The 23800-nt window shown below is 43.8% G+C and overlaps 1 protein-coding gene across 2 annotated transcripts in view; it reads right to left on the reverse strand.

Annotated features, from left to right (window-relative positions):
• TMTC3 (transmembrane O-mannosyltransferase targeting cadherins 3) overlaps positions 1–23800 on the reverse strand; it is a 368984-nt gene that overhangs the window by 45502 nt on the left and 299682 nt on the right. For both annotated transcript variants that reach the window (XM_085653910.1, XM_085653909.1), the window contains exons 12-13: positions 19817–19986; positions 1034–1260 (exon numbers count right to left, since the gene is read on the reverse strand). In XM_085653910.1, coding sequence (XP_085510036.1) covers positions 1034–1260; positions 19817–19986 — 397 coding nt within the window. The remainder of the gene's footprint in view (positions 1–1033; positions 1261–19816; positions 19987–23800) is intronic.

Here is a 23800-nt window from a genome sequence, read left to right on the forward strand (position 1 = left end):
TGTGATTTATATTTCCTTTGACAGAAAACGTAATAAACAAATACTTTTTTAAAAAGTTCCCCGGGACTAAATCAAATGCTGACTTTAGGTCTACAAATATCTAATAGAGACTGCCACCCTCAAAGATGGCAGTTTTCCAATATAAAAGTTGCAACCTAAAGACTTGACCTATAGTAGATGTGCGTTGTGTAAAACCCGCTTGAAAGGGGCCGAGGACCTTTTCTTCCTCTATCCAGTCCTACAATCGATCTAGAATCACCCAAGAAAATACTTTTTGCATTGTATAGATGAGACTAATAGGTCACATCTCGTCGCCACTCCCAGGGAGCTCTAGGTGTTTATAACAGACCAATAGGCCGTGCGAATATCTCTAAGAGGGTCAAAAAAGATGCATAGTACATCCTTCCTTGGCCTCTTTGCAGAGCGCACAGCGCAATAGTCACGTTTTTCAGGTGCACATGTGATTCTCTGCAAATGTGTGTGAAGGAAGTACACATATACTCGTCGAGAGGCACACTACTGGAATCACAGAAGTTTGGTTTACGTGTGTAAGCCACGCACTTCACTACATAGACGGCACCCCTTGTAGAAAAACCCCCACACACTTTTTCCATCACATTTAAAGCCTTGTTGTTAGTGCTATATAAAGCTCGTGACTGATTGATGTTTTTAACAATGAAAAAAAAGAATAAACGAAATTCAGTTTAATTTCAATAGGTAAAGCAAGGTGACATGTTCCCTGTGCAACGGATTTCAAACATTAAAATTGCCTTTCTTACCCTCAGGTTAGCTGTAAAGATCTGGAAAGACACAATACTTTGCCTGAATAACAAACTTGAAAAGGTGTGGAAACATTCATTTTTATTAGCAGTTTCTAAAATAAAGTGACATTATTAACTTAATAGGCATCTGCTTTGAAATTAAATAATGGAAAGTTTGACTCATGGTTGCACACGGACACCATTTGAAAAGATTTTGCACGTTAGCACAGAGGCGTTGCATGAGTTAACCAACGTTGACCACGTTTACCTACCCGATTCTTGCATGAGCAACGCAGAGTTGAATAATGCCAACTTATGCTTGGGGTTTAGTTCTAAAGCGTGGTTAAAATTCTTCAGGGCTTCCGCTGGATCCTTTAATTCGATGTAAACAATGGCTAGATTGTACCACAGATCAGCATTCAGTCTGTCCAGCTCCAAGGCTCGAAGATACGCTTCTTTCGCTTTCAAAGGCTTATTCATCTTTAAAAGCAGCTCTCCCCTGTTAAGGAAGCACACAGTTCGTTTATCTTCCCATCACTAAACCACAACATTTCAACTTCTGGTCACCTTCCACCATTCATTAGCAAATGTTTGGACAAGGCTAGTTTGAGGGCAAGCTATGCCCCCTCAGTCCTAAAAAGGCAGTGCTACTGTGCTCTGCAGGGCGCGGCTAGGCCCTCTCTAGTCTCAAGTTCACAAATAAAACCCCAAGACTCCAACAATGAAATTGTCAAATAAAGAATGTAATTTACCCATACTCCGTTTCATATGTCTTTATTTTCCGCATCAAGATCTGAAGGAGACATAACTTCAGAGTTGGTCTGTCAACACCTTCACTGAACCCGCCGACTACTGTTAAAACACCTCTCACACCAGCAGCCTAGTGGCTCTCAGGCTGAACTTAAGCCACCCGTCCCCTCCACCTAGGCTTCGCTATGCAATTCAACAATTTTGAAGCATCAGGAATAAGTAATTGAGCTGAGACAGGCAAGTAATTAGTGCAGAAAAGATCGCATAACGCTGAATACTGACAAAATATTTAACTTAAATAACAACAAAACACTTACCTCCCCAAGCTGCGGAAGCCTCCATCTCTTCTCTGTAGTTGCTGAAGAATCCAGAAGCACACAGGTTTCCCTGAGCCAGAGTTGTGATTGGTCTGAGCGTCATGGTACGGGCGCTCAGACTGGGACAGGGAACCATTGCATGTTCCCACCCAGGCTATAATGCAGCCTGGGTGGGGAACATGCTAAGAGCACATGACTGTTTGGCCAGCCCAAGACGGCCGGCCAAGCAGTCGTGCGTACTTGGTGTGCACAATCCACTCCTCCTCCCTGAGCCACCTGCCCTAACCGAGCCCAGAAGAAACAAGAAATAGAATGATAATAACCTTCTTATTAACATTTTATTTTTCCCTCTTTCACTGTGGGGCGACGCTCCTCCGCCTTAGCGGAAGTGCCGCCCCTGGTAGCAGATCATGATATATAAACGGTTCAGCAAGAAATTGTCTGCTTCTGAATAGCTTTGGTCTTTTTGGCGCCAGTATAATGCAGAAAACGTCAGCTCATTATTCTGACAATCGCAGGTGCCGTCACTGCTTCAAGTGCAATGCAAGGAACCACACCATGCAGCCTCTCCTCCTTGGTGGGATGAGGAGGTGAATAGAATGTGGACAAAGGTATGCGTTGGCCAAAGTAAAAATAAGGTACTCACTTCAGGAAGGAAAAACGCCTTAGTCCACAGAACGGGCACACCAGGAGGGCGAATAGACAAAGTCTGCAGCTCGTCAACACACCGAATCAAGGTAATGTTAATCAGCAAAACAGTCTTCAGAGTAAGTATATCAACGGACATCTGTGCATTGAGGGAGGCCGTATCCAATTCTGTCCTGATAAAGAGGAGATGCTGTGTGGGCTGGAGGGAAGACTTGGGGAGAGCCGATGGAAACCCTGGGTCAAAGAGCAAGCAGGTTGTGGTCTGAATGTGGTCTGCCACCAGCTGCATTGAGCCATCTTAACCAGCGAGTGTGCGGAGGTACAGGAATACCAAAATCCCCGACAGGCGAAGATGCACCTCAATCACGGCTAGTTTGTGAAGACTGAGGAGATAATAGCCCTAGCATAAGGACCGCAAATTGGCAGTGGGAGGAGTCCACCCCAAAACACAAGTACATATTGTGTGACTGCAGGATTATTATACAAAATAGGAACCCTGCAAATAAAGATACATGAACGAGCCTTCCATTTCCGAAGACAAAAGGACCTGAGCAATAGAAAACTTCTTGATTTTCTTCTTGCAAAGGAAGGCGCTCTGGATATACAGATCCAGAATGAGACCAAGTCCCCTACCTGATGTTTTTTTCAGGAACTATTTCTACGGCTACCATTTAGCTCAAGCCTGGCAGCGCGGAAGCGCTAGCTCCATGACCCCTGTATTCAATATAAGGCTTTAACGCCGCATGCTGCTTAGCATAGGTTGACTCCAGCGTCGCTCTTCTTTCCGTCCTCCTAATTGGTTCACACATTCGACATCACTTCCGTTACTTGAGGAGGCGCATTGGCCTAGTAGAGATTAATTTAACTTGATTAGTGGCTATTCGCTGCCATGCAGGTACTATTTCTTCTACCCACCTCCCATTGACCCTGCCCTCTTTAACCAGGGAGTGTTGGCCAGTCAGCACACATGTATTCTGTTCCAGCCTGCACTTTAGCTCTCTTCTCATTCATGTTTCCCACGACTTACACGCGAGTAAAAGTTGGCATGTCAATCACTCACAACGGCTTCCGGCGCAATCTCTTTGTAAAGTGGGGTGTACAGTGGCTTGCAAAGGTCAGGATCCTGGGACAATCAGGCCAGGTACTAAGGAAGTTGCAGCGCTGCTCTCCTCTTGCTTAAAAATGTTAGCAGAAATTCAAACTAAAAAAGGCGAGCTCCATCTCCGAGGCGCCTCGTGTCTGAGGCGCCCACGCGGCTCATGTACATGGATTGGCTTCAGCTCTGTTTGGCAGCCTGGGGGCTGACATTAGTTATTCTTCTGCCTCCACCTGAACTCCACTGAATGTGGCACGGAGACATCCTCGGTCTCGCATCGAAGATTTTAATATTAGTACAGTTTCCAGGGATCGCACCTGGCTTGTGCTTTTTACATGCAAAATACATGCCGACTATCACTTTGTGGCACATAAACAGTAACTTTTAAGGTCATGCAAGTTGCTTTTTTTTTTAAACTCTTGTTTATTGGTATTTATAAGTCAAACATCAAGCAGTTCCATATTAACGTTCTCTTAGCAGTAACAAGGCATTCACACAAATCTAACGCTTACCTATTGTTTTTTCACCTGCAGCACACACATCTGCACAAAGTACCTTCTGGGTCTTCTGGGTGTCAGCGGCAATTACCATAACAGCTCTGTCCCATGAGATAATATGTAAGAGGTCGTGGCCCAGTGCTAGTAATGTATTATAGCCTGCCAGGTTTAGTTTGTTCCTCAGCTCCAGTGGTGTGGTGCAGCAAGTAAGTATTTAGGGGCTCCCATATATCTCTCAATCTGGAGGACACAGGCAGGAGCTCCGAGTATGTGGTCAGTTGCTCCTGGCAATATATTAAGTCCTTCAGCCAGTCCTTAAACTTGGGAGCTCTGCCTCGCCCCCATTTGCATATCACTCGTCCCTTGGCTAGTAAGAGCCCCAACCCAACAAATCTCCTGATGGGGGTTTCCACGGTCTCCATATAGCCTAAGAGTGCTATGTGGGGGGTGATCTGTATTAGTGCGTCTGTCATCTGCGAAAAGGCGTCCTCGATCTCCCTCTAGTATCTAGACACCGGCCTGCAGGCCTAGGCTAAGTCGAGGAAGTCCGCCCGCCTCCCTGCATCTGTCGCAATTATCTGTCGACCCCAAATGGTACTGGTACAGCATCGCTGGGGTGTTGTATGTCGTGTGAATGAACTTGAAGTGAATGATTTGCAACTGGCTAATGGCAGTCGACTTTCCTGTTTGTTGGCAGCAGTATTGCCACAGAGATTCTTTAAGAGGTGCCCCTAGTTCTGTCTCCCATCCTCGATCTCCCTGGTGACTCAGGCCGGGCCGCCATGGTGCTGCAGTATAGTGGGAGTATAGCCTAGATACGGTGTGTAGCGGGTTCAGGGTAGATGAATATCTCTATGGGGGAGGGCATGCTGTCCCCCAAAAAGTCTTCCCTGTGTGTTTAACTCCCTACCGTGTATATGTCACTCCATGCATACATAGTTAGTTGATTAAGCATCCGTAGGTAGTTCGTGTTTCGCGTCACCGGGAGATCGGGGTGTCCAGCAAGGCGTAATGCCAGGAAATAAAGCATTAGGGAATGTAGCCGCCTGGCTATCCCTCGTCAAGCCGCATTGGTTCACACAACTGCTAAGTCTGAGCCCCCTGAGGTCTTATGCCGCGGTACGTGATCGTCGGGGAGGCTACCATGAATCCCTGCTCGACTGCCAGTTGGGGAATGAGGGAGTAGGGGGCGTTGCCAATATACAGCATAGTGCGCTTGGGCAAAAAGATAATATAATTCCAAATCTGTGGCTTCAATGCCTACTTTGGAGAAAGGCAATGAGAGTGTGTCCTAGCTGAGCCGGGGTTGTTTTCCACCCCAAGCTAGCCAGATTAACTGCGTTCTTATGCTTTTGAAGAACTGGCGGCCGGGGAAAAGGGGATATTGATGAATATTAGTAGCTTGGGGACTATAATAAATTTCATCAGCGCTATGCGTCCAGCCATGGGCGAGGGCAAGGATATCAGTGGGTAATAGAATCAGCCAGCAAATCTAATACTCTGCCATAATTAGCTCGCATGAGACTGTCTTTGTTCCTAGAAATGATGATGCTCAGGAATTTGATTTCTGGGTTGCTCCATGTTAGTGGGTAGTCTGGAGTAAATTGAGTAGTGTTTGGAGTGAGCGGGAAAATCTAAGCTTTCTCCCAGTTAACCGTTATTCCTGAAATCTCTCCGAATCATATAAATTCATGGAGCATGGCACCCAGGTTGTCCTGGGGGTCCCTGACATATAGCGTGATGTCGTCGGCATATAGGGACACCAGAATATGCCTAGTAGAGTATTTGAGGAGGTGCTCTTGGTGGTGTTGGCGGAGCACAGCCACCAGCGGCTCTATCGCCAGGGTGAACAGGAGGGGCGAGAGCGGACACCCCTGCCAGGTGCATCGGGATATAACGAAGGTGGGGGGGGAGATCACAAGTCCCGTTGATTGAGAGTTTTGCCAAGTGTTCGTGGTATAGGAATCATATACTTGCCAGAATTTGAGGAGGGAAGCTGGTGCGCCGCATCACGGCCATTAGGAAATCCCACTCCAAAGAATCGAATGTTTTGGTGCCATCCAGGAACACCGCCACTGCGTCTAACTCCGGGGAGATGTCCTGGATCACCGCAAATATGATACGTAAATTATGTGAGATTGCTTTCCCGGCGACTAGCCAGCAGTTTGGCCAGAATTTTTGCATTGCAGTGCAATAAAGATAAGGGTCTGTAGGATTCACAGGCATCTGTCGGTTTGCCTGGCTTCAGGAGGGAGATGAAGGGAGCGCGCTCAATTCGCTGGCCACCTCGTAGAGACTTCAGAATTCAGCTGGGAGGCCGACGGGTCCGGGTGCCTTTCCAGACCCGAGCTGCATAATGGCTGTCCTAATTTCTTCCTCCTCAAATTCAGCAGAAAGGGACAGATTGTGTGTGTCGCTCAGCCAACCTAGGGCTACGCCCTCTAGGTAAGTGGCCACGTGAGGGGGTGGAGCTGCGTGTCATGTATAGTGATGAGTAGTAGGCCCAGAAGGTGTCTTGAATGCTGTTAGTGTCTTTTTGTGGTTGCCTCTTGGCATCTTCAATTTCCAGAATGTAGTTGTAGAATCTGAGTTTACGAGTCATATTTGCCAACGCTTTTCCAGGTCTCTCACCTTCCCCATATTTCCTAGCCTGATATTTGCCTTGGAATAAACCTTCTGTGTTGGCAGTACTTTGGCATTCTGCAAGTGTGTCCCTGATCTTTGCTTGAACCTCCCCCTCATGGGCGGCAGGCAGCTGAGCCTCCAGCCCCTGAGCTCCCTTTCTCATTTTTCTAGTGTACCTCGTATGTCTCTCAGGATACCTCCCGTCTTTGCAGCACAGAAGTCTCGAATTGTTACCTTGAGTGCCTCTCATACCGTGGCAAGAGTGGGGACCAATTTGATATTACATTTGAGGGAATCCTCCAGCTCCTGTCATAGTTCCTTCCTAAAGGGGGTATCCGAGACCACCTAGATTGTAACAAGGAGTAAAATGTGCCCTCTTTGGCAGTGGGGTGCGTCAACCGCAAAGTGTCCAGTTATTGGTGCTCTGCAATAATCTGCCGTAGGTGGCGCTGTACGCGAGTATGGTGGTGTGGCTGGGGGTGTGAGAGGTCAAGGTAGAAGATGATAGTGAGGTTTAGATCTCCTCCCCATATGGTGTGAGTGGAACCAATGTTCAGAACTATGCCCCATAGTTTAGTAAAAGAAAATCAGCATCATCTGCACTGGGGCCGTAGCAATTGATAAGCGTGATAAGCGTGCCTATTTCTGGAATCCCCAATCAACGTATGGTGTACCTCCTAGACCTCGCCTCCAAGTCTTCGTTTTTTGTGGCGATGACCCACAGTAGGCGATCCATTTAGCTCATCTGGTCCCCCCTCTGGGAGGTAGTGTCTTCTAGTTCCGATATCCTGCGCTCTGCCTCGACTATTCTTACATCATGCTTTTCTAACCTTTGAGTTATGAGTTCATCCGGGTACAAATGGAATCCATTTTAGATTATATCGATGTGAGGCTGCATTTCATTGTGAGCAGGAGAGTTTTCATGTCTTCATTGCCAGATCTGCTGAGTGGTCTCCATCCTCTTGGCCACGTGCTGATTTTCAGGGTTTAAAAGGCAGTTTAGACTGCCTGCTATCAGCTTTGTCCATCCCCTTGTTGTATGGAGCCTTATCCCAGCTAACCAAGCAGGGCAGCGAGAAGCGTGGTGTTGTTAACCCCAGACAGCTGTCAGTGTAGTAAATTGCGCCAGTCCAGTCAATTCAAGCAGGTCCACAGTGCCACCGGCCGGCACATCAATGCTGCAGTCTGCAGCGCAGCAGTTCGGGCGGTGGGTTCGCCAGTCCTATGGTATTGCATCATGGGGCCGGCCCTTGAATGAGCGTCGCTGCCGGTCAGTACTTGTTTCTAACTTTCTTGTATTTCAGTGTATTTATTCCTGTATTATTGTGCTTCTTACTTCTTGTCTTCTTTGTTTGCAGCGTGTGTGTGATGTCAAATACATAGTTCCTGAGCCCTTGTGTCTCCGCTGGTCCATGTGAAGCTGCAGCCTAGTGATCGGCCTGTGCACTTCAAAATGGCGTCCTCGCCCGGTCTACCAGTTAGGCCCCGTGTCGGACGCGCCCTGATAGCGGGGTGGGCCGCGTCTGTCTGTATCGCGCTGCCGACCCGCCTCCTTTCGATACCCGTGCCTGTCCCCAATGGGCTGAAATCTCTTTCGGGAGTTGTTGCAGTCCGGTGCCTCCCCCCGCAGGTACCTCAGGCGCGCATGGACTGCAGTGCCCCCCCCCCCCCCCTAAACACAGCTCTGCTCCTTAAGTGTCCGTTGGTCGGGCCAACCTCAGCCTATCTCTCCGGGGATCCATCAGTGTCGCTGTGTGGGCCCTCTTCCCGCCGCCCCTGTGGCAATCTCTCGTCAGCTGCAGGAAAGCCCAGGCCAGTCACTCAACTCACCAGGCCCAGCTCCGCAATTCGTCCCCGAGCTCTGCCTCAGCCTCTCAGGCCTCACTGCTATGACGTCTTGTTGGACATTTTCTCAACAGTCAGCGCAAAAGGGGGGAGTGTATCGCACACTTCGGTACATTAACAGGTCAGTGCTGTCATAGTTTTGGGGCATTCTGGGGCTCCAGGGCCAGGATTTTGACGTTTTCCGTCCGGGACTGCAGGAGCCTACGCCAGTGCAGCCACCTTGCTACCCGCCCTTTAGCGCCCCATGTCATGCAAGATGCTTTACTGAAACTCCAACAGTGTCTCTCATCGGAGAAACGTCAATGGCAGCCGCCTCTCTTCTATTTTTTCTTCTATGCTGATTGGAGGTCAACAGTAGAAGTTTGGAGTCCATCTCATTCTCTGCCCCTGGTAGGCTTGGCTTTTTCTCCACAGTCTGTTACAGTTGGCGAGATGCTGGGCATGTGAAAGTTACTCCTCGTCGGAGAGCAAATGAGCTAGGGAGGCCGGGACATTGTAGACTGCTAGGGGATGCTGTTCAAGAGCAATTGTTCTGTTCTTTGGAATCTAGGAGGACAGGGTAGAGCAGTACAATGCTCGTGGTGCTGCTATCACAGAACCAAGTCTTCTGTGGCCTGCCATAAATAGCACTTCTTTGTATGGCATGCGGGTAGCACAACATCATCATAGGCGTGCCATTTGCATGATTACTGGTGGCCCGGGCAGACTTAATACAGTGTGCACATGCTGCCTTTCCCCATATGTTGTTTCCCCTTCTCCTGGGAGAGAGGAGTCTCTTGAAGTGCCTTAGAGCTGTTCCGCATCAGAGCCTGCTATAGCTTCCCCATTCAGTGAGACTCTACAGCGAGACCTCTCTGTATGTCCTTGGGTAATGTAACTGGTGCTCATCGAAAGTGCTCCATTACCTTTGGGTTGAGTTTGTGCTATATGAAACTACAAAAAAAACTGCCAATACTTGTGTCTGAGTGTAAGAGAAGGTCGTACTCGCTTTGCCTCGATCTGTGACTGCAGCCTGGATTATAAGGAGAGAGAATTCTGTTCAAGATATATGTGCCCTGATTCCATGAATACATGCACCATTCTAACAGTGTGCAGAGTTTGAGACCCTTGCCCACACTACACAAGTCTTGACTGAAGTTGTATTAAAATAAATAGGTTTTTATTGTGTGTGGTGTTGCCAGCTATGATACAGGCTGTCTTTGGGAAAGGAGCATCTCCGATAGCGCTTTCAACTCTGTCACTGTATGAAGCACTAGCACAGGAGCTCTTGGGAGTGTACTGAGCCATAATTGCAAGCTGCTCCTGATGCACAAGTACACACCATCTCACACAGTAAAAATATATTTTTTCATTTGGCAGGGATCAGTGTGCAACGTTTTATAGTGCAGACTGTATTATTCAGATGAGGGAATATGTATGATGATGTGCAACCTTGCGTTCAGAAATGATGCTTCATATTTGCACTGCCCACAGCGAGCATGGGTGAGCTATGAATCCTGTGACATATATCCTACTGCATTTTGTTATCAATCTCTTTTTTTATGCAATGGCATATCTTTCAATGCTAATGTTAAGTGAAGCTGTGTAGGCGTAGTACTTAATATAAAATTCTTCAATCAGCATTAGTATAACAGTAGAGATGTTGCCACTCCGAAAATATTAATTTCAGATCATTTAACAGAATATAAATATCCTGATTATGTGAGCGAGGCTACTACGGTGCAGTAATGTGCGATAATGTGCTGCATACCTAAATACGTATAAGGTCCCAAAAGTGAGACCAATTGCATTGCCAATGCTTGATAAATAGTGTGACAACCTCCTGTTGCAGAAGTCGGGCAAAGTCTGCTGAAGTGACAGGAAGAATCTGGGTAGACAAATGCTGGAATGGAAGGGTAAAGGCATGCTCGACAATGTTGCGGGACCAATGGTCCAAAGTAATGGACTACCAGTTTGCCAGGTCAAAGGATACCTGCACCACCACAGGACACACGTGCACCCTTGAGGACAAACAACACTGTCTTGGCATAAGGGACTGAGGAGAATAAAATGGATTGTTGTTGCTACCCTAATGACCTTTTGAGTTGCCACAGCCCCATAACGAAAATAACTTGTTTGGCTGCTGCCCAGGCTGCGAGGGCTGACAACTTTGCAAAAAGCAGGTTACAGGAATATCTTCTGAAGTTGTGGCATTACTGGTGCCTTGGGCAAACCAGTGCTATTTTATTTGAAGCACTAAAGGTCCAAATCGACCTTTTATCAAAAAACGAAAGCTCCTTTAAAGCGCATGTCCATAAGTTTTGCCTGGAGATCACCTGATAACTCGGTGGAGCTAATCCGGGGATGAGGACAAACAGCAAACAAGGAACCCTTTGACAGCACCACCAAGTCCACCATATCTAGGGCAAAGCAGATGATTTGTGTGGCCATAACCTGTCCATCAGTTCAGACATGGCCATATGCAAATCAGTCTGACCCTGTGCCTCATGGGAACAGTCCAGCCCGGACTGCCAAGCCATGCCTTCCCTGGACCGGAAACAAGCTCACTTTGCCACTGGATTCAAGCAAGCCTGGCTGAAGACAGCTGAAACGCCAGAAACCGGTCCTAGGAAGCTTGTTTCCTGTCTAGGGAAGGCATGGCTTGGCAGTTCGGGCTGGACTGTTCCCATGAGGCACAGGGTCATACTGATTTGCATATGGCCATGTCTGAACTGGGGTGGCAGAGTGGGCTAAAGAACGGTGATGGATCAAACCCAGATCTGTTGACTGGGTGTGAGTGTTTGATTGGTTCTGATGCTCCGTCCATCACCACCCCCTTTTGTACCACTTGAATAATATTGGCACAGAGGTGTCTGGAAGATTTGGAACAGCCAATCGTATCACCTCCTGCAGGACACTGGATTAACAAGTCAAACAGCATGTTGCATTAATTGAGCTAAGAGACAAGCTCTCCAAGATAAAGACTTTCTACCCAATAGCTAACTCCATTTTGCCAGACTATCAGGAGGAGTGGAAGGAAAAACTTTTCTGTTCTGCTTAGAGGCAGAAGAAGCCTGAACAACACGACTCTCTGGGGACAGGTAAGCAATCAATATATTTGGGTCACACACAGCCAGACTACGGCAAAGGTAAATGTGGCAATTCATGCAGAGGCATGTTTGCTCTATGTGACACAGATGGGCTCCATCAAAGATTTGCTGAATTGAAGCAAGTACTATGTGGTACAGGAGGCAAGCTGCAGGATTGCTGAGAGAAGGTTAGTTATAGTTTTCTCCACTAATAAAGGCAATAGAAGTACTTTACTAGCCTTAAGCAAAACATTGGTAAACGAGGACACGTCCTCAGTGGGAGGCAGTGAAAGACCACTCCAGATCCTCCTTAGGGGAAGTAGTCGGGTCTTTGGCATTCTGCACGGCCAAACAGTCACCTGCTTCTGTGCCAGTAGGGCCAGTGGGAGGGAGAAGACTTCCCATCTCACTGCTGTCATCATCATGGTAGACTATGTTAGGCATTTGAATGTGGTCAAAGAGCACCTCAAGATGACCAAACTACTAAGTTGCAGGAAGGTCTCTGTGGAGGGATTGGTTCTCAACCACCTGTTGCACCTTACATCTGTACCTCAACAGAAATTACTCTGATCTTAAGCCAGCACTGGAGGCAAGGATGATGGATATAGCGCAGACCGCAGTGTCAAATCAACCAACAAGGCCTCTGGTATGGGAAGAGAAGCTGCTGGTGCCGGAATTGCACTAAGACAGGGCAGATTAGGATCACTGGTACAGGGCTGGACCTGCAGCCGGAAGCCAGGTTGGTGATTTCAAAAGTGCACCAGAGGGAGCCTGTACTAGGAGGAGGATGAACAGCTTACCCTGTGAAAGCAGCAATCTTGGTGTAGTTTGGTGCCAGCTGCATCCCCAAAAATACAGCCCCTGACAACAGCATTGAGGTTGAAGGTGGGTAACGACACCTCCAAATTGAAGATTTTCTTTGCAAGTGGGAATAATATTAAGAAGCAGAAGAATCTCTCTTGCAGTGGGGTTCTTGTGTTCATTACAGTATGACTTGTCCTGGTGCCTGCAAGTGGCCCGCTTAAAAGACTTAACGGTTGAAGGCAAGCCAGAACAAAATCTAGAGAGGTGACAAGCCCATCAGGCACTGCATGCCTGCGCTATGAAGCGTTCTCGTTTCGGATGACCTGAGCATGCATGTGGCTGCAATTTTCACAACTGGAGTGGTGTGTGGGCCCCAAGCACCACAAACAGAAATTGTGGCGGTTCAAGAGCAAAATCCATTTCTGGCAGGAATACACTGTTTAAACCCTGAAACCGCAGGAGGGACATGGTTGCCAATACGCAGCAAGACAATACATTTCAGAAACAAAAGAAACTGACGTAAGTGAGCGGGTTGGTGCTACAAACAGCTCCGTGATGCTACATCCGGGAAGGACCATAGTGTCAATTCAGAGCCATGGAGCCACCTGTTGGTGCAGCAGAACTATTTAAACTTTTCCACACTCAATATGTGCATGTAGGAGTCAGGAGATGAGGAATCTGCCAGTAGAAAGAACTATTTTTACTATATCTTCTGTGATAGTGACATTGTTCAAAGGTGAGGAGGGAGGACATGCTGGGGTATTGCTCAGCAGGTCGACTACCATCCACTTTTGAATTAAACACAAACCATCATTCATTAGGTAGATTGATTGTTTGGAAGTTGAAATATGGGTTGGCCCTTAACAGAAGCTTATTGCACCCAGATAGTGGTATGTCGTGTCACACTGTGAGAAACAGCAGAGTCCAAAACAAAAACTGTAGGCTCAATTCATAAAACCTTTTTCCCCATCCTGTGCTAGCACAGGATCGCATTTTGTATGTGCGAAAATTCACAGAGAATTCATGCATGTCCAAAATTAGATGCTTGTGCTTAAATTGCCTTCCATACATGCATCTTGCTATAGTGTAATTTTAGCACTCAAGTGTAAGTAAGAGGGGGGTGCATCAGGCAAAAACTCCAGCGCATCACTCATTCAAAGAGACATGATGGAATGAGCAGCTGGCACAGCATGTTCCCTATGCCACTCCATTTTTTTTTATGTTCAAAATGTTTTATTGAAGAAATGTTCTTAAATATGAAATACAATACAAAAATAGTACCGAAGCATATCGTAAAGAAAACATACTACAATATGTAACCTATACCAGCATTACATAATAGTACAAACATGATATAAATAATAAAATAAATATAAAAGGGCTACAGTAAGCAAAGATTAATTAATATAAATTGAAGTACATGTACTGATGTAGGAATTTAAACTAGACCACATACTAGACCCAGAGGAAGAGGAGTCCTTATGAGAGTGTGGATAAAAACATTGCCTACGTCTAAGAAAAATAATCCATTCCCACCATGCATTAACCGAAAGTGAAGTAGCGTCTTTCCAATTACAGGTAATAGATTTGAGTGCAGTAGAAATAAGGAAATCCAACAATTTACAATCCATAGGGGATAAAATGGATTTAAAGAGTGAGGATTTGAGAAGTTGTTTGGATCTTAAGGATCGGAGTAATAAGATGCCATATTTCTGATAAAAACTGATGTATGATAGAACAATTGAAAAATAAGTGTTGTAGGTCACCAGTTACAGATTGACAGTGCCAACAATTTCAAGTATCTAGAAGTTTAGCTTTAAATAATTTGCCAGGAGTACAAAACCATTGATAAAGTAGGTAACTAGTAGTTTGTATAAGGGTGGCCGGGAGATAATTAGCCATGTTGGAATTTCAAATGTCCTTCCAGGATATGCTAAGTGAATGAAGATTTGAGTGTGGTGACCATTTTTGATTCAAATGTAAAAAAGAGGAATTTGAAGTGGTACGTTTTTTATATACTTTAGATGCTGTATGTCCTGAACGGCTGAACATAGAAATACAAAATTCAATACCAGAGGTCTGAGACATAGAAAGTAGTAGGGGATAAGCATTAAGAATCGTATTACATAACAATATATATTTAGGCAGCTCAGACAATGGCAGATTATAAGTGGCTTGAATAACATCAAATGTGTAAAACATATCATATTGACAATTATCTGCAACAAAGAAAATACCAGCAGTAATCCATAAATGCTAAAAAGAAATATGTTTATGATATTGGAGTTTAGGATTGAACCAAAGAGAAATTTTTTTAGTGGAAGACAAAGTAGTAGAAAAATTACTATCAAATGATAAAAGGGCAATTTTAGAGTTGGCAAGAATAGGGGAACACTTACCAAAAGAGCCATTGGACATGGTGAGAAAAGCAATTAGAGGGTATGGAGCCAAAATATTTTTTTCCAGGAGAAGCAATTCAGGTGCATTAGAGAGGGGGAGAGTGTGGAACCATAAAGAACACTGTGCGACAAGGAATGCAAAATGATATTTTTTTAAATCTGGAAGACCAACCCCACCTTTACATTTGGGCAATTGTAAAGTCTTGAGACTAATGCGTGCAGACTTATTATTCCAAAGGAATTTAGTAAATAATTGATATATTTTAGTATAAAAAGTGGACGGGAAGGAGAAGGGTAACAAACAGTAGATATAGAACTTGTGGAGTTATAGACATTTTTATTGCAGCAAAGCGTCCCCACCAGTTTAGAGGTAGATTAAACCATCAATCAAGTTTCTCTTTGGTATTTGTTAAAATAACAGAGCAATTGTTATTAACTGTATCTTTAACCAAACCAGTAAAAATTATCCCTAAATATTTGAGGTTTTTTAGAGACCAATTATATCAGTATTCTCTAACATTGTAGAATTACAAAAGGCATTTAATGGAATAAAATCTGTCTTAATAGTATTCAGGGAGTAACCAGAAACATCATCATATTTATGAATAATGCCAAGGATAATAGGTATAGAGGTGGAAGGGTCAGTAACATATAATAATACATCATCAGCGTAGGCAGAAAGTTTAATGGTAGTATCTTTCAAAACAACACCTGTATAAGTATCACTATTACGAAGGAAGCATAGGAGGGGTTCTATTGCAATAAGAAAAAGTAAAGGAGAGAGAGGACATCCCTGTCGAGTGCCTCTATATAACCAAAATGAAGTGGAGCACAAACCATTGACTAAAATAGAGGCTGAGGTGGCTGAATACAAACCCTTAGTCGTATTGATAAAAATAGGACCAAAAAGGAAAGCTTCTAAAGTTTTAAATAAAAATTGCCAATTAACCTTATCAAATGCCTTTTCTGCATCTAAGGCCATTACACCAATAGGTCCACCTGCTTCTTTGGCAAGAGATAATGTATGACAGAGAAACCTGGTATTATGAGCGGATAATCTACCATTCATAAAGCCAGTTTGATCAGATTGTATAATATTGGATAGTAGGGGTGATATTCTATTTGCTGAAATATTTGCATATATTTTACAGTCTTGATTGATTAAAGATATGGGCCGAACATTTGAGACTAAAGTATGATCTTTATTAGGTTTGGGAAGAACAATTATAGTGGATTCATTAAAAGATCCCCTCATCATGGAAGTATGCTGAAACTCCGTAAAAAACGAAAGTAAAAAAGGGGATAATTGGTACGGATAGCATTTATAGAATTCAGCCGGAATTCCATCCGGGCCAGTTTTTTTTTTAAATTGAAAGCATTAATTGCTGCAACAATTTGTTTAATGTCAATAGGGTTCTCTAAGGTAGCTCTATCTTTAGCAGAAATCTGAGGCAATCGACAGGATTTAAGGAAATCACTGATAACACTGTTATTAGGTGTAAGAGGTTCATGATATAAAGAAGAGTAGAATGAAAGAAACCCTTTCAGTAGGTCTTCAACCTCCGTCACCACTGTATCTTTATTCGTCTTGATGACTGGAATTTGAACTCTTTCACGTTTGAGACGCAGATAATTAGCTAGCAAGAGACCCCATTTATTAGAATAAAAATAAAAATTTGACTTTTCTTTTGAGATAAGTAAACATGCTCATTTACTAAGCATACAATTATATTCGGAACGGTATTTCTGAAGTTGGAATTTATATTGTGGATCTCTAGATATAATAAAAAGTCGTTCCACTGCTACAATCTGTGTCTCCAATTCATTAAGGTGGGAATAAAAAGATTCGTTTGTGTGCCATATTAGAAATTGAAACTCCACGGATATGAGCTTTAAAAGCATCCCAATGTATGATTTTGGAGAGGTCACAAGACTTATTAATAAAAAAATAATCAAAAATGGCTGAGGCCATTTTTTAGCATTGGTGGGGTTAAGAACTGTTTCCGAATTCATGTTCCATCTTTTATTAGGAATTTGGGGATCGGAAATAGATAAAGAAAAAGAGATTAAAGCATGGTCTGAAACCGTAGTAGGGTGAATAACTGATTCACTAATCATGTGACATAAATTACGTGAGGATAATAAATAATCAATTCTAGAAAAAGAAGAATGAGCATTAGAATAAAAAGTAAAATCTTTGTCTGTAGGGTGTTCCAATCTCCAAAAATCTACCAATTTGGTAACGGAAAAAAAAGATTTCAAAGCAAATAATGGCTTTCTAGGCCGGTACTTAAAAACAGAAGACCGGTCCATCAAAGGATCCATGATAAGATTAAAATCACCACCCATTATAAGGGACGCATTGCCAATTTTGAGTGTTTGAGCAGAGACATAGGACCAAAATGCAGGGTCGTCAGAGGTAGGTGCATAAATATTAACCAACTTTAAACTAAGTTTGTCAATAAGAACTTGAGCAGCAACAAATCTACCATCTGCGTCACGGTGATGTGACAAAATCTGTGCACAAGCTTTGAGTGAGAAAAATATAGCTTCTCCATTTTTACGCTTTGCAGCAGATGAAACTATAAGCCCTACCCAAACTTTAGACATCGTATGCAGTATTTTGTCATTAACATGAGTTTCTTGAACAAAGCAGATATCAACCTTAGACTTGTGTAAATATTCTAAAATCTTACGTCGCTTAACTGGGTGTCCAAGACCCTTCACATTTAAGGAAGCAACAATTAACTTTTGTGGCCTAGACATACTTTCCTATAGGGAAGAGAAATAACAGGACAGAAAAAAGAGAGAAAGATAGCAGCCCATATAAAAAAGACAAAACAAGACAAACAACATGAAACGATGTCAGTTACCAAGACCTTATACCAATAGAACATTGGAGACGGTGGGAAGAAGCAAGAAAACCACCATTAATATGCACCTGCAAAGAAAGTAAATAACAACCTGCAGTAAGGGGGTAGAAAAATATTATTATCAGCCCGCAGAACCAGAAGGTTGGGAGTTCATGAGAACAGGATGATGTTGATCCAAAAATCTTATTAAATCTGCAGGAGCTGAGAAAGACTTCGAAATGTCATTGTTCCAGATGCGCATGACCGCAGGGTCAAAATGACCATATTTGTAGCCAGCTTCTCGCAAACGAGGACGTAAATCTGAAAATTGGCGTCGGATTTAAACAGTCTCTGTTGCAAAGTCCTGGTGAATGAAGACTTTGTTTCCTTTAATTAGGAGAGAAGGGATCTCTCGGACAGCCTTACGTATAAGAAGAAGATGATGATGCCTCAGAACTTTGAAAATGATTTGTCGTGGTTTGACTTGATGGGGTTTACGAATTGAAGGTATTCTGTGGGCTTTATCAATCTCAAAGCGCTCTGTAAAGTTAATATTTAATAGTTTAGGGAGAAGATTTTCCAAGAAAAGACGACAACTCTGACCTTCGGCTCCTTCAGGAACATTAAATATGCGTAAATTGTACTGTCTATTTCTGTTTTCAAGTCAAGTAGGGAACATTAGAGAGAAGCAACCTGAGTAGGAATTGGAGCCATAGCTGTAATTGCTGCGGTATTATCACAAATCCTAATCTCATTATCAGCAACTCTCATCGATAAGGAAGCCATTTCTCTATGTATATTTTTAATATCTGAGGAAATTGTGTCCGTGTTGGTATGGATAGCTTGAATTTCCTCCAAAATGTACGCCAATGAATCCTCTTGGGAGTCAATAGCTTTGGCATTAGCAGGAGGAGGTGAGACAGCTTGTTTGCGTTTATTTGGACCCATTTTAGACTCCATACTGGTAAACAGGGAGCAAACAATAGTGAAAGAAAAAATTAATTACACCACAAATAACAAAAGCCTGCAGTGTAATAAGGAGCCTTGGCAGGATATTAAAAACCAAAACAGTAATCAGAAAAATCAGCTCCAAAATGCCTTAATACACAGTAACAACAGGCTGCAGTACAAAGAAAAAGGACAAAAATCCCTTTAATCCTTTCTAAACTGCAAAGCTGTGGCCAACAAGAGGCAGGACGAAAACCCCTTTGAGAAGGGCTGAGGCTTCTAAGAAGAGGAGGTGTCCAGTGGGTTAAGTCCCCCTCCTCTGTGTGTAAGTCTGTTGAAGAATGCTAAGGAGAGCAGGAGCCCTCTGTTAGGAGAAACGAAAAAAGCCTACCGCACTTCCTACGGAGCCACCAGACTCCTGAAAATGGACCAGACGCTGCAGGAACTATAAAGGAGCAGATGGGGGGCAAAAATGAAGCTTCATTATGCCCCTATCGTTGGTAGAAACTCGTCGGTGATGCCGGTAATGACGGAGCTCAAGGCACGGTGGCCATCTTCGATCGTGCGCGCTGCCTACTCCCCTCGCGCGCGCTGCCGACTCCCCTCCCTATGCCACTCCTAATCTACAACAGGGCTGCCACAAGAGAATATGAAATTGAAGAAGGGGTAAAAATGACTTGTGTCTGTATTGCAGACTTAAACGTGTGTGGAAATGGAAATGTATGCATTAGCCTATAAGGGTCGTTCAAGGGTCATACAGGTCAACACTCCTCGCCTTGAGAGTCATAACATCAGGAGACTCAGTCACCATGTCAACTTGGCTCAAGGGAGCCAATGAATAGCAGAACAGATGACGTGCTCAGGCGGATTTGTAGTGCATTAAAGATCATGACAAAAACGTGAAATTTAGCATCAGAGCATAAGGTTTACCCCCCTAGCCCACACCTCGAGGATGGGTTAGCTCTTGAATATCTATGCGGCACCCAGGAAAGGCTGAACAGCTAGCAACCAACATGACTGACTGACACACACACGCACACAAATAATGGTGAGTTGAATTGCTCATGTACTACAGACCTAGATGGTACAGTGCATGCATTTGCTGGTCAGGTGTAAATGAAAGTCAGAAACCATACTGCATTTCTTCAAATGAGTACTTGTGGTTGGAATAGGAGCTCTGGTCTACTGCTCATACATAAATAGTACCTGCTAATGTAAGCTTGCTTGAAGTCTGGTCTCATGCTTATTGCTTGCCGATATAGCTGGTCAGCTTCTTCAAGGCGTGACTCGTTTGCACGGATCAAATTTGCAAGGTTTATGTAAACATTCAGGTGGTTAGGAGCTACTCGGGCTGCATACTTTTTCCCTGGAATGATCTACCACAAAAGAAACAATGGAGAAACAAAGCCCATCACAAATCATGGCAGACAATTCGCTACGATATAGATGTGTTCATGTTTGTATACAAAGCAGCTAATGCATGAGTGTTCAGGAACTATCTGCAGGAGTCAACAATATTTATAAACAACCAAAAAATAAATTTGGCACAGCTGACCAAGAGCGAATAAAGTTATTATAATGGGTGTAGCAATGAACCAGCAAAAAGCCCAAAAAATCCTTTATGGAAAGAGGATTCAGTAATCAAATGCAAGGAACAAAGTTGATATTAGAGAGTAAGAGTATTCTAAAGTGCAGCTAGATACCCAAAGGCAATTAGAAACTGTGGTCACATTAAGCTGAAACTACAAGAGGACTCAATAAATTGTAACGGAGAACAGATTATGTTTTACACTCCTATGTAGAATGAGACAATTTTCTTTTATTTTTTATTTCAACATGTTTTATTTTATTTTATACAGGAACACATTAGCAATTCTGTTACAGGGTTAGCATAGGTTGTACCAATCTTAGTTTATACATTAGTGTCCTGAGACGTTATGACACGTCTGTTTAGCTAACCTCACATGACGTTATTTAGTGGAAAAGAGAGAAAGGTAGACAGAAAAAGGTAGGAAAACAAGGGGTGAAAGAAGAAGTAGGGGACAGGCACTGAGAGTTACATTCTTATTAATTACATATGACATTCTGTGGAGATATTGGTACACATGCAGGCCTGAGAGGGCTCTATTGGTTGCTTCCATTTGGGCCCAGTTAAGATCAATTGTCTGGGTGGTGCGTTCATAGGGGGAACCAGAATGTGTTTTGCCGACATGTCATGTTTTCATGGAGATTCATAAGAGTCTTGGTACGTGTCGAGAGGGTTCCACATCCTTCTGGAGGCCGGTCTCCAGGGTGAGTTCTGTAGTGCAATATTGTCCGCTCCTCTAAGATGCGTGATCCAGTTGAACCAGCCTTTGTAGGATGTCTTACTTGTATCTTTCCAATTGGCGAGGACCAATTTCACAGCTGCTGTCACAGTAGCAGCTCTAGTAGGTCCTTATCGTGTTCCGATCTCAATTCTGTGCACATAAATGCCGTGGTGAGGGTGGAAAATTCAAGAATTTCTCCCAGAATGCTTTGAGTATGGGGCATTGAAAGATAAGATGTGCTAGGTTCCCCTTTTCCTTGTTACAGTTCCAGCATAATGCGTTCTCCCTGAGGCCTAATGAGAATAACTGTGCAGAGGTCCAAAAAGCCTTGTGAAGCAGCCAACATTTTGTTTGTGAGAGCACTGGGGAGATCTTATTGCGTGAGGTCGAGGTCCATAGTGTGGACCATTCTTGTTCGTTATGTGTGGTTTTAGTTTGTTTATCCCAATAGGCAACTGTCTTTTCATTAAGTTTAGAGGATTTTGGGCGGAGGAGTTTGTAGATTTGTGAGACCTGGTGCCCTAATTTATTAATGTTTGACACATACCGGGAGACTGATGGTTGTGAGGCGGATAATTTGGTTTTAGACAATGGTGTTCTGATTTCCAGAAGTTATAGAATTCAATGTCAGTTAGGTTATGTCTTGACTTGAGGTCTGTGAATGTAATGGGGTATGTTCCGTTTTCTAGTTGGTAAGGATAGTAGATACCTTTCTCAATCCATGTATCGAAGGCTTTTCCCTTTATACAGAATCTTGCTATTGGCCCAGAGTGATTCCATTTTAGAGCCTTTGATGCTATTCTCCAGCTTCTTATCTACCTTTAGTAGCGCGATTTTTGTATTTTTAAAGCTAGACTTAGAGGTGTGGGGGTATCTATGTGCTGTTAGTAGAGCTAGCGGGCTTAGGTTGTTCAGGATGGCCCTCTCTACCTGTAGACATGCCGGCGTGTATTCGGTAGGCGGAGATATCCAGTACGAGCCTTGTTTTGCCAGAAAAACTAACTGGAATAGTCTGCTAGATTTACTACCCCTCCTTGATTTTTATCCAGTCTTCATTTTTTTAATGCTTATCCGTGCTTTCTTCCCTCGCCAAAGGAATTTAGAGATCAGGATAGCCACTTTGCGGTGGAAGTCATCTGTGAGGAGGAGAGGGAGCATACTGATCAGATAGTTAATCATTGGGGTGATCATCATTTTAATAGTTTCAATTCTGCCCCACCACGTCAGGAATTTTGGAGACTAGGAGTCTAGAAGTTTCTTAATCTTTTCTAGTAGCAGTTTCTCATTGTGATGTAGCGTGTCAATTAGGTCGCTTCCAAAATGTATAACCTGGTATTTGATATACCCTGCTTGCCAGGATAAGCCCGACCCACCCAGGATGTCTCTCGTGCAGTGAATATTTAGTGATTTGCATTCTGATTTGTCTTTGTTTAGCTTATACCCTGAAAACCCGTAATATTCTGCTATTGTATCCATCAGGGCCTCGATTGAAGTCTTTGGCTGTTCCGTTACTATTAGTATGTCGTCCGCATTGGCGGCTAATTTTATTTCATTTGTTTGTATTTAACTTGATATCCTGGATAAGGGGTTCCAGTGCCAGTAAGAATAAAGAAGGGGACAGTGGGCATCCCGGTCTAGTACCTTGTTGTAGTGTAAAGGGTTCAGAGAGTGACCCTTTAACAACCAATTTTCAATAGTACTAAGTCTAGATTGAAGCGCAGTCCAAAGACCAGGAGCGGGTAGGGGAAAAGGAGGTCGTCCGTTCTAGACTCTGAGAACAACGAGCAAGAAACGGTTCATGTGAAAAGCAAAGTACCCCAAGAGTGTAGGAAGGAAAATGCTACTTACCTAGTATGCATTTGTTCTTGGCATATAGAGTCATATGTTTTTCATAGATTGCCATCTAGTGTTGGGTCCGGATGTTTGCATTTTGGTTTTCTACGAAGAAGTCTTTCCAGTCAACAGGTAGGCGACTCCTCCTTTCAGTGATAGTGCGCATGGGCATCAACTCCATCGTTAGATTGTTTTCCCGCAGAGGGTGATGATGGAGTTAATAAGAGTAGTAAAAGGAGATGTCCATGAATGCATGTATCTAAGTAAGATGTTACTGCAACAGGTATAGGTACCCGGGGAGGCGCATATGACTCTACAGCTCTATGTGCCAAGAACCGAGGCATACTGGGTAAGTAGCATTTTCTGTTCGAGGCATATGAGCTGTAGATCATATGCTGTGCATAGACAACATATCAATTATCTCCCAAAGCGGTGACTAACCTGTATCGGTTGCAGTGGTCTGACATAGTGTACGTAAAACTGCCTGGCCCACTCTAGCTTGTTGTCTTGCTAACACAGATACACAATATTGTTTTGTGAATGTGTGAGGTGCAGACCATGTTGCAGCTTTGCATACGTCATCTATGGGTATATTTCCTAAGAACGCCAAAGAAGCCCCTAGTTTGCGAGTAGAGTGTGCTCTGGGGGGAACTGTTAACGCTCGTTTTACTTTTGCATAGCATATTTGAATGCACATGACTATCCATCTTGCAATACCTGATTTTGATATGGTATTGCCTTTGTGTGGTGGAGCAAAAGCGACAAAAAGTTGATTTGTGTTACGGAAAGGTTTTGTCCTTTCTATGTAATAAAGCAATGCTCTCTTCACATCTAATGTGTGTAGGGCACGTTCTGCCACTGAATCTGGTTGAGGGAAGAACACAGGTAACTCAACAGATTGATTGATATGAAAAGCAGAAATGACTTTAGGAAGGAATTTAGGATTAGTTAGAAGAACCACTTTATTTTGGTGCATTTGTACAATCGGTTCCACTATAGTTAATGCCTGAAGCTCATCCACTCTTCTGCGTGATGTGATAGCAACGAG

This window comes from Triturus cristatus, chromosome 4_1, assembly GCF_964204655.1.
Source record: "Triturus cristatus chromosome 4_1, aTriCri1.1, whole genome shotgun sequence".
NCBI lineage: Eukaryota > Metazoa > Chordata > Amphibia > Caudata > Salamandridae > Triturus > Triturus cristatus.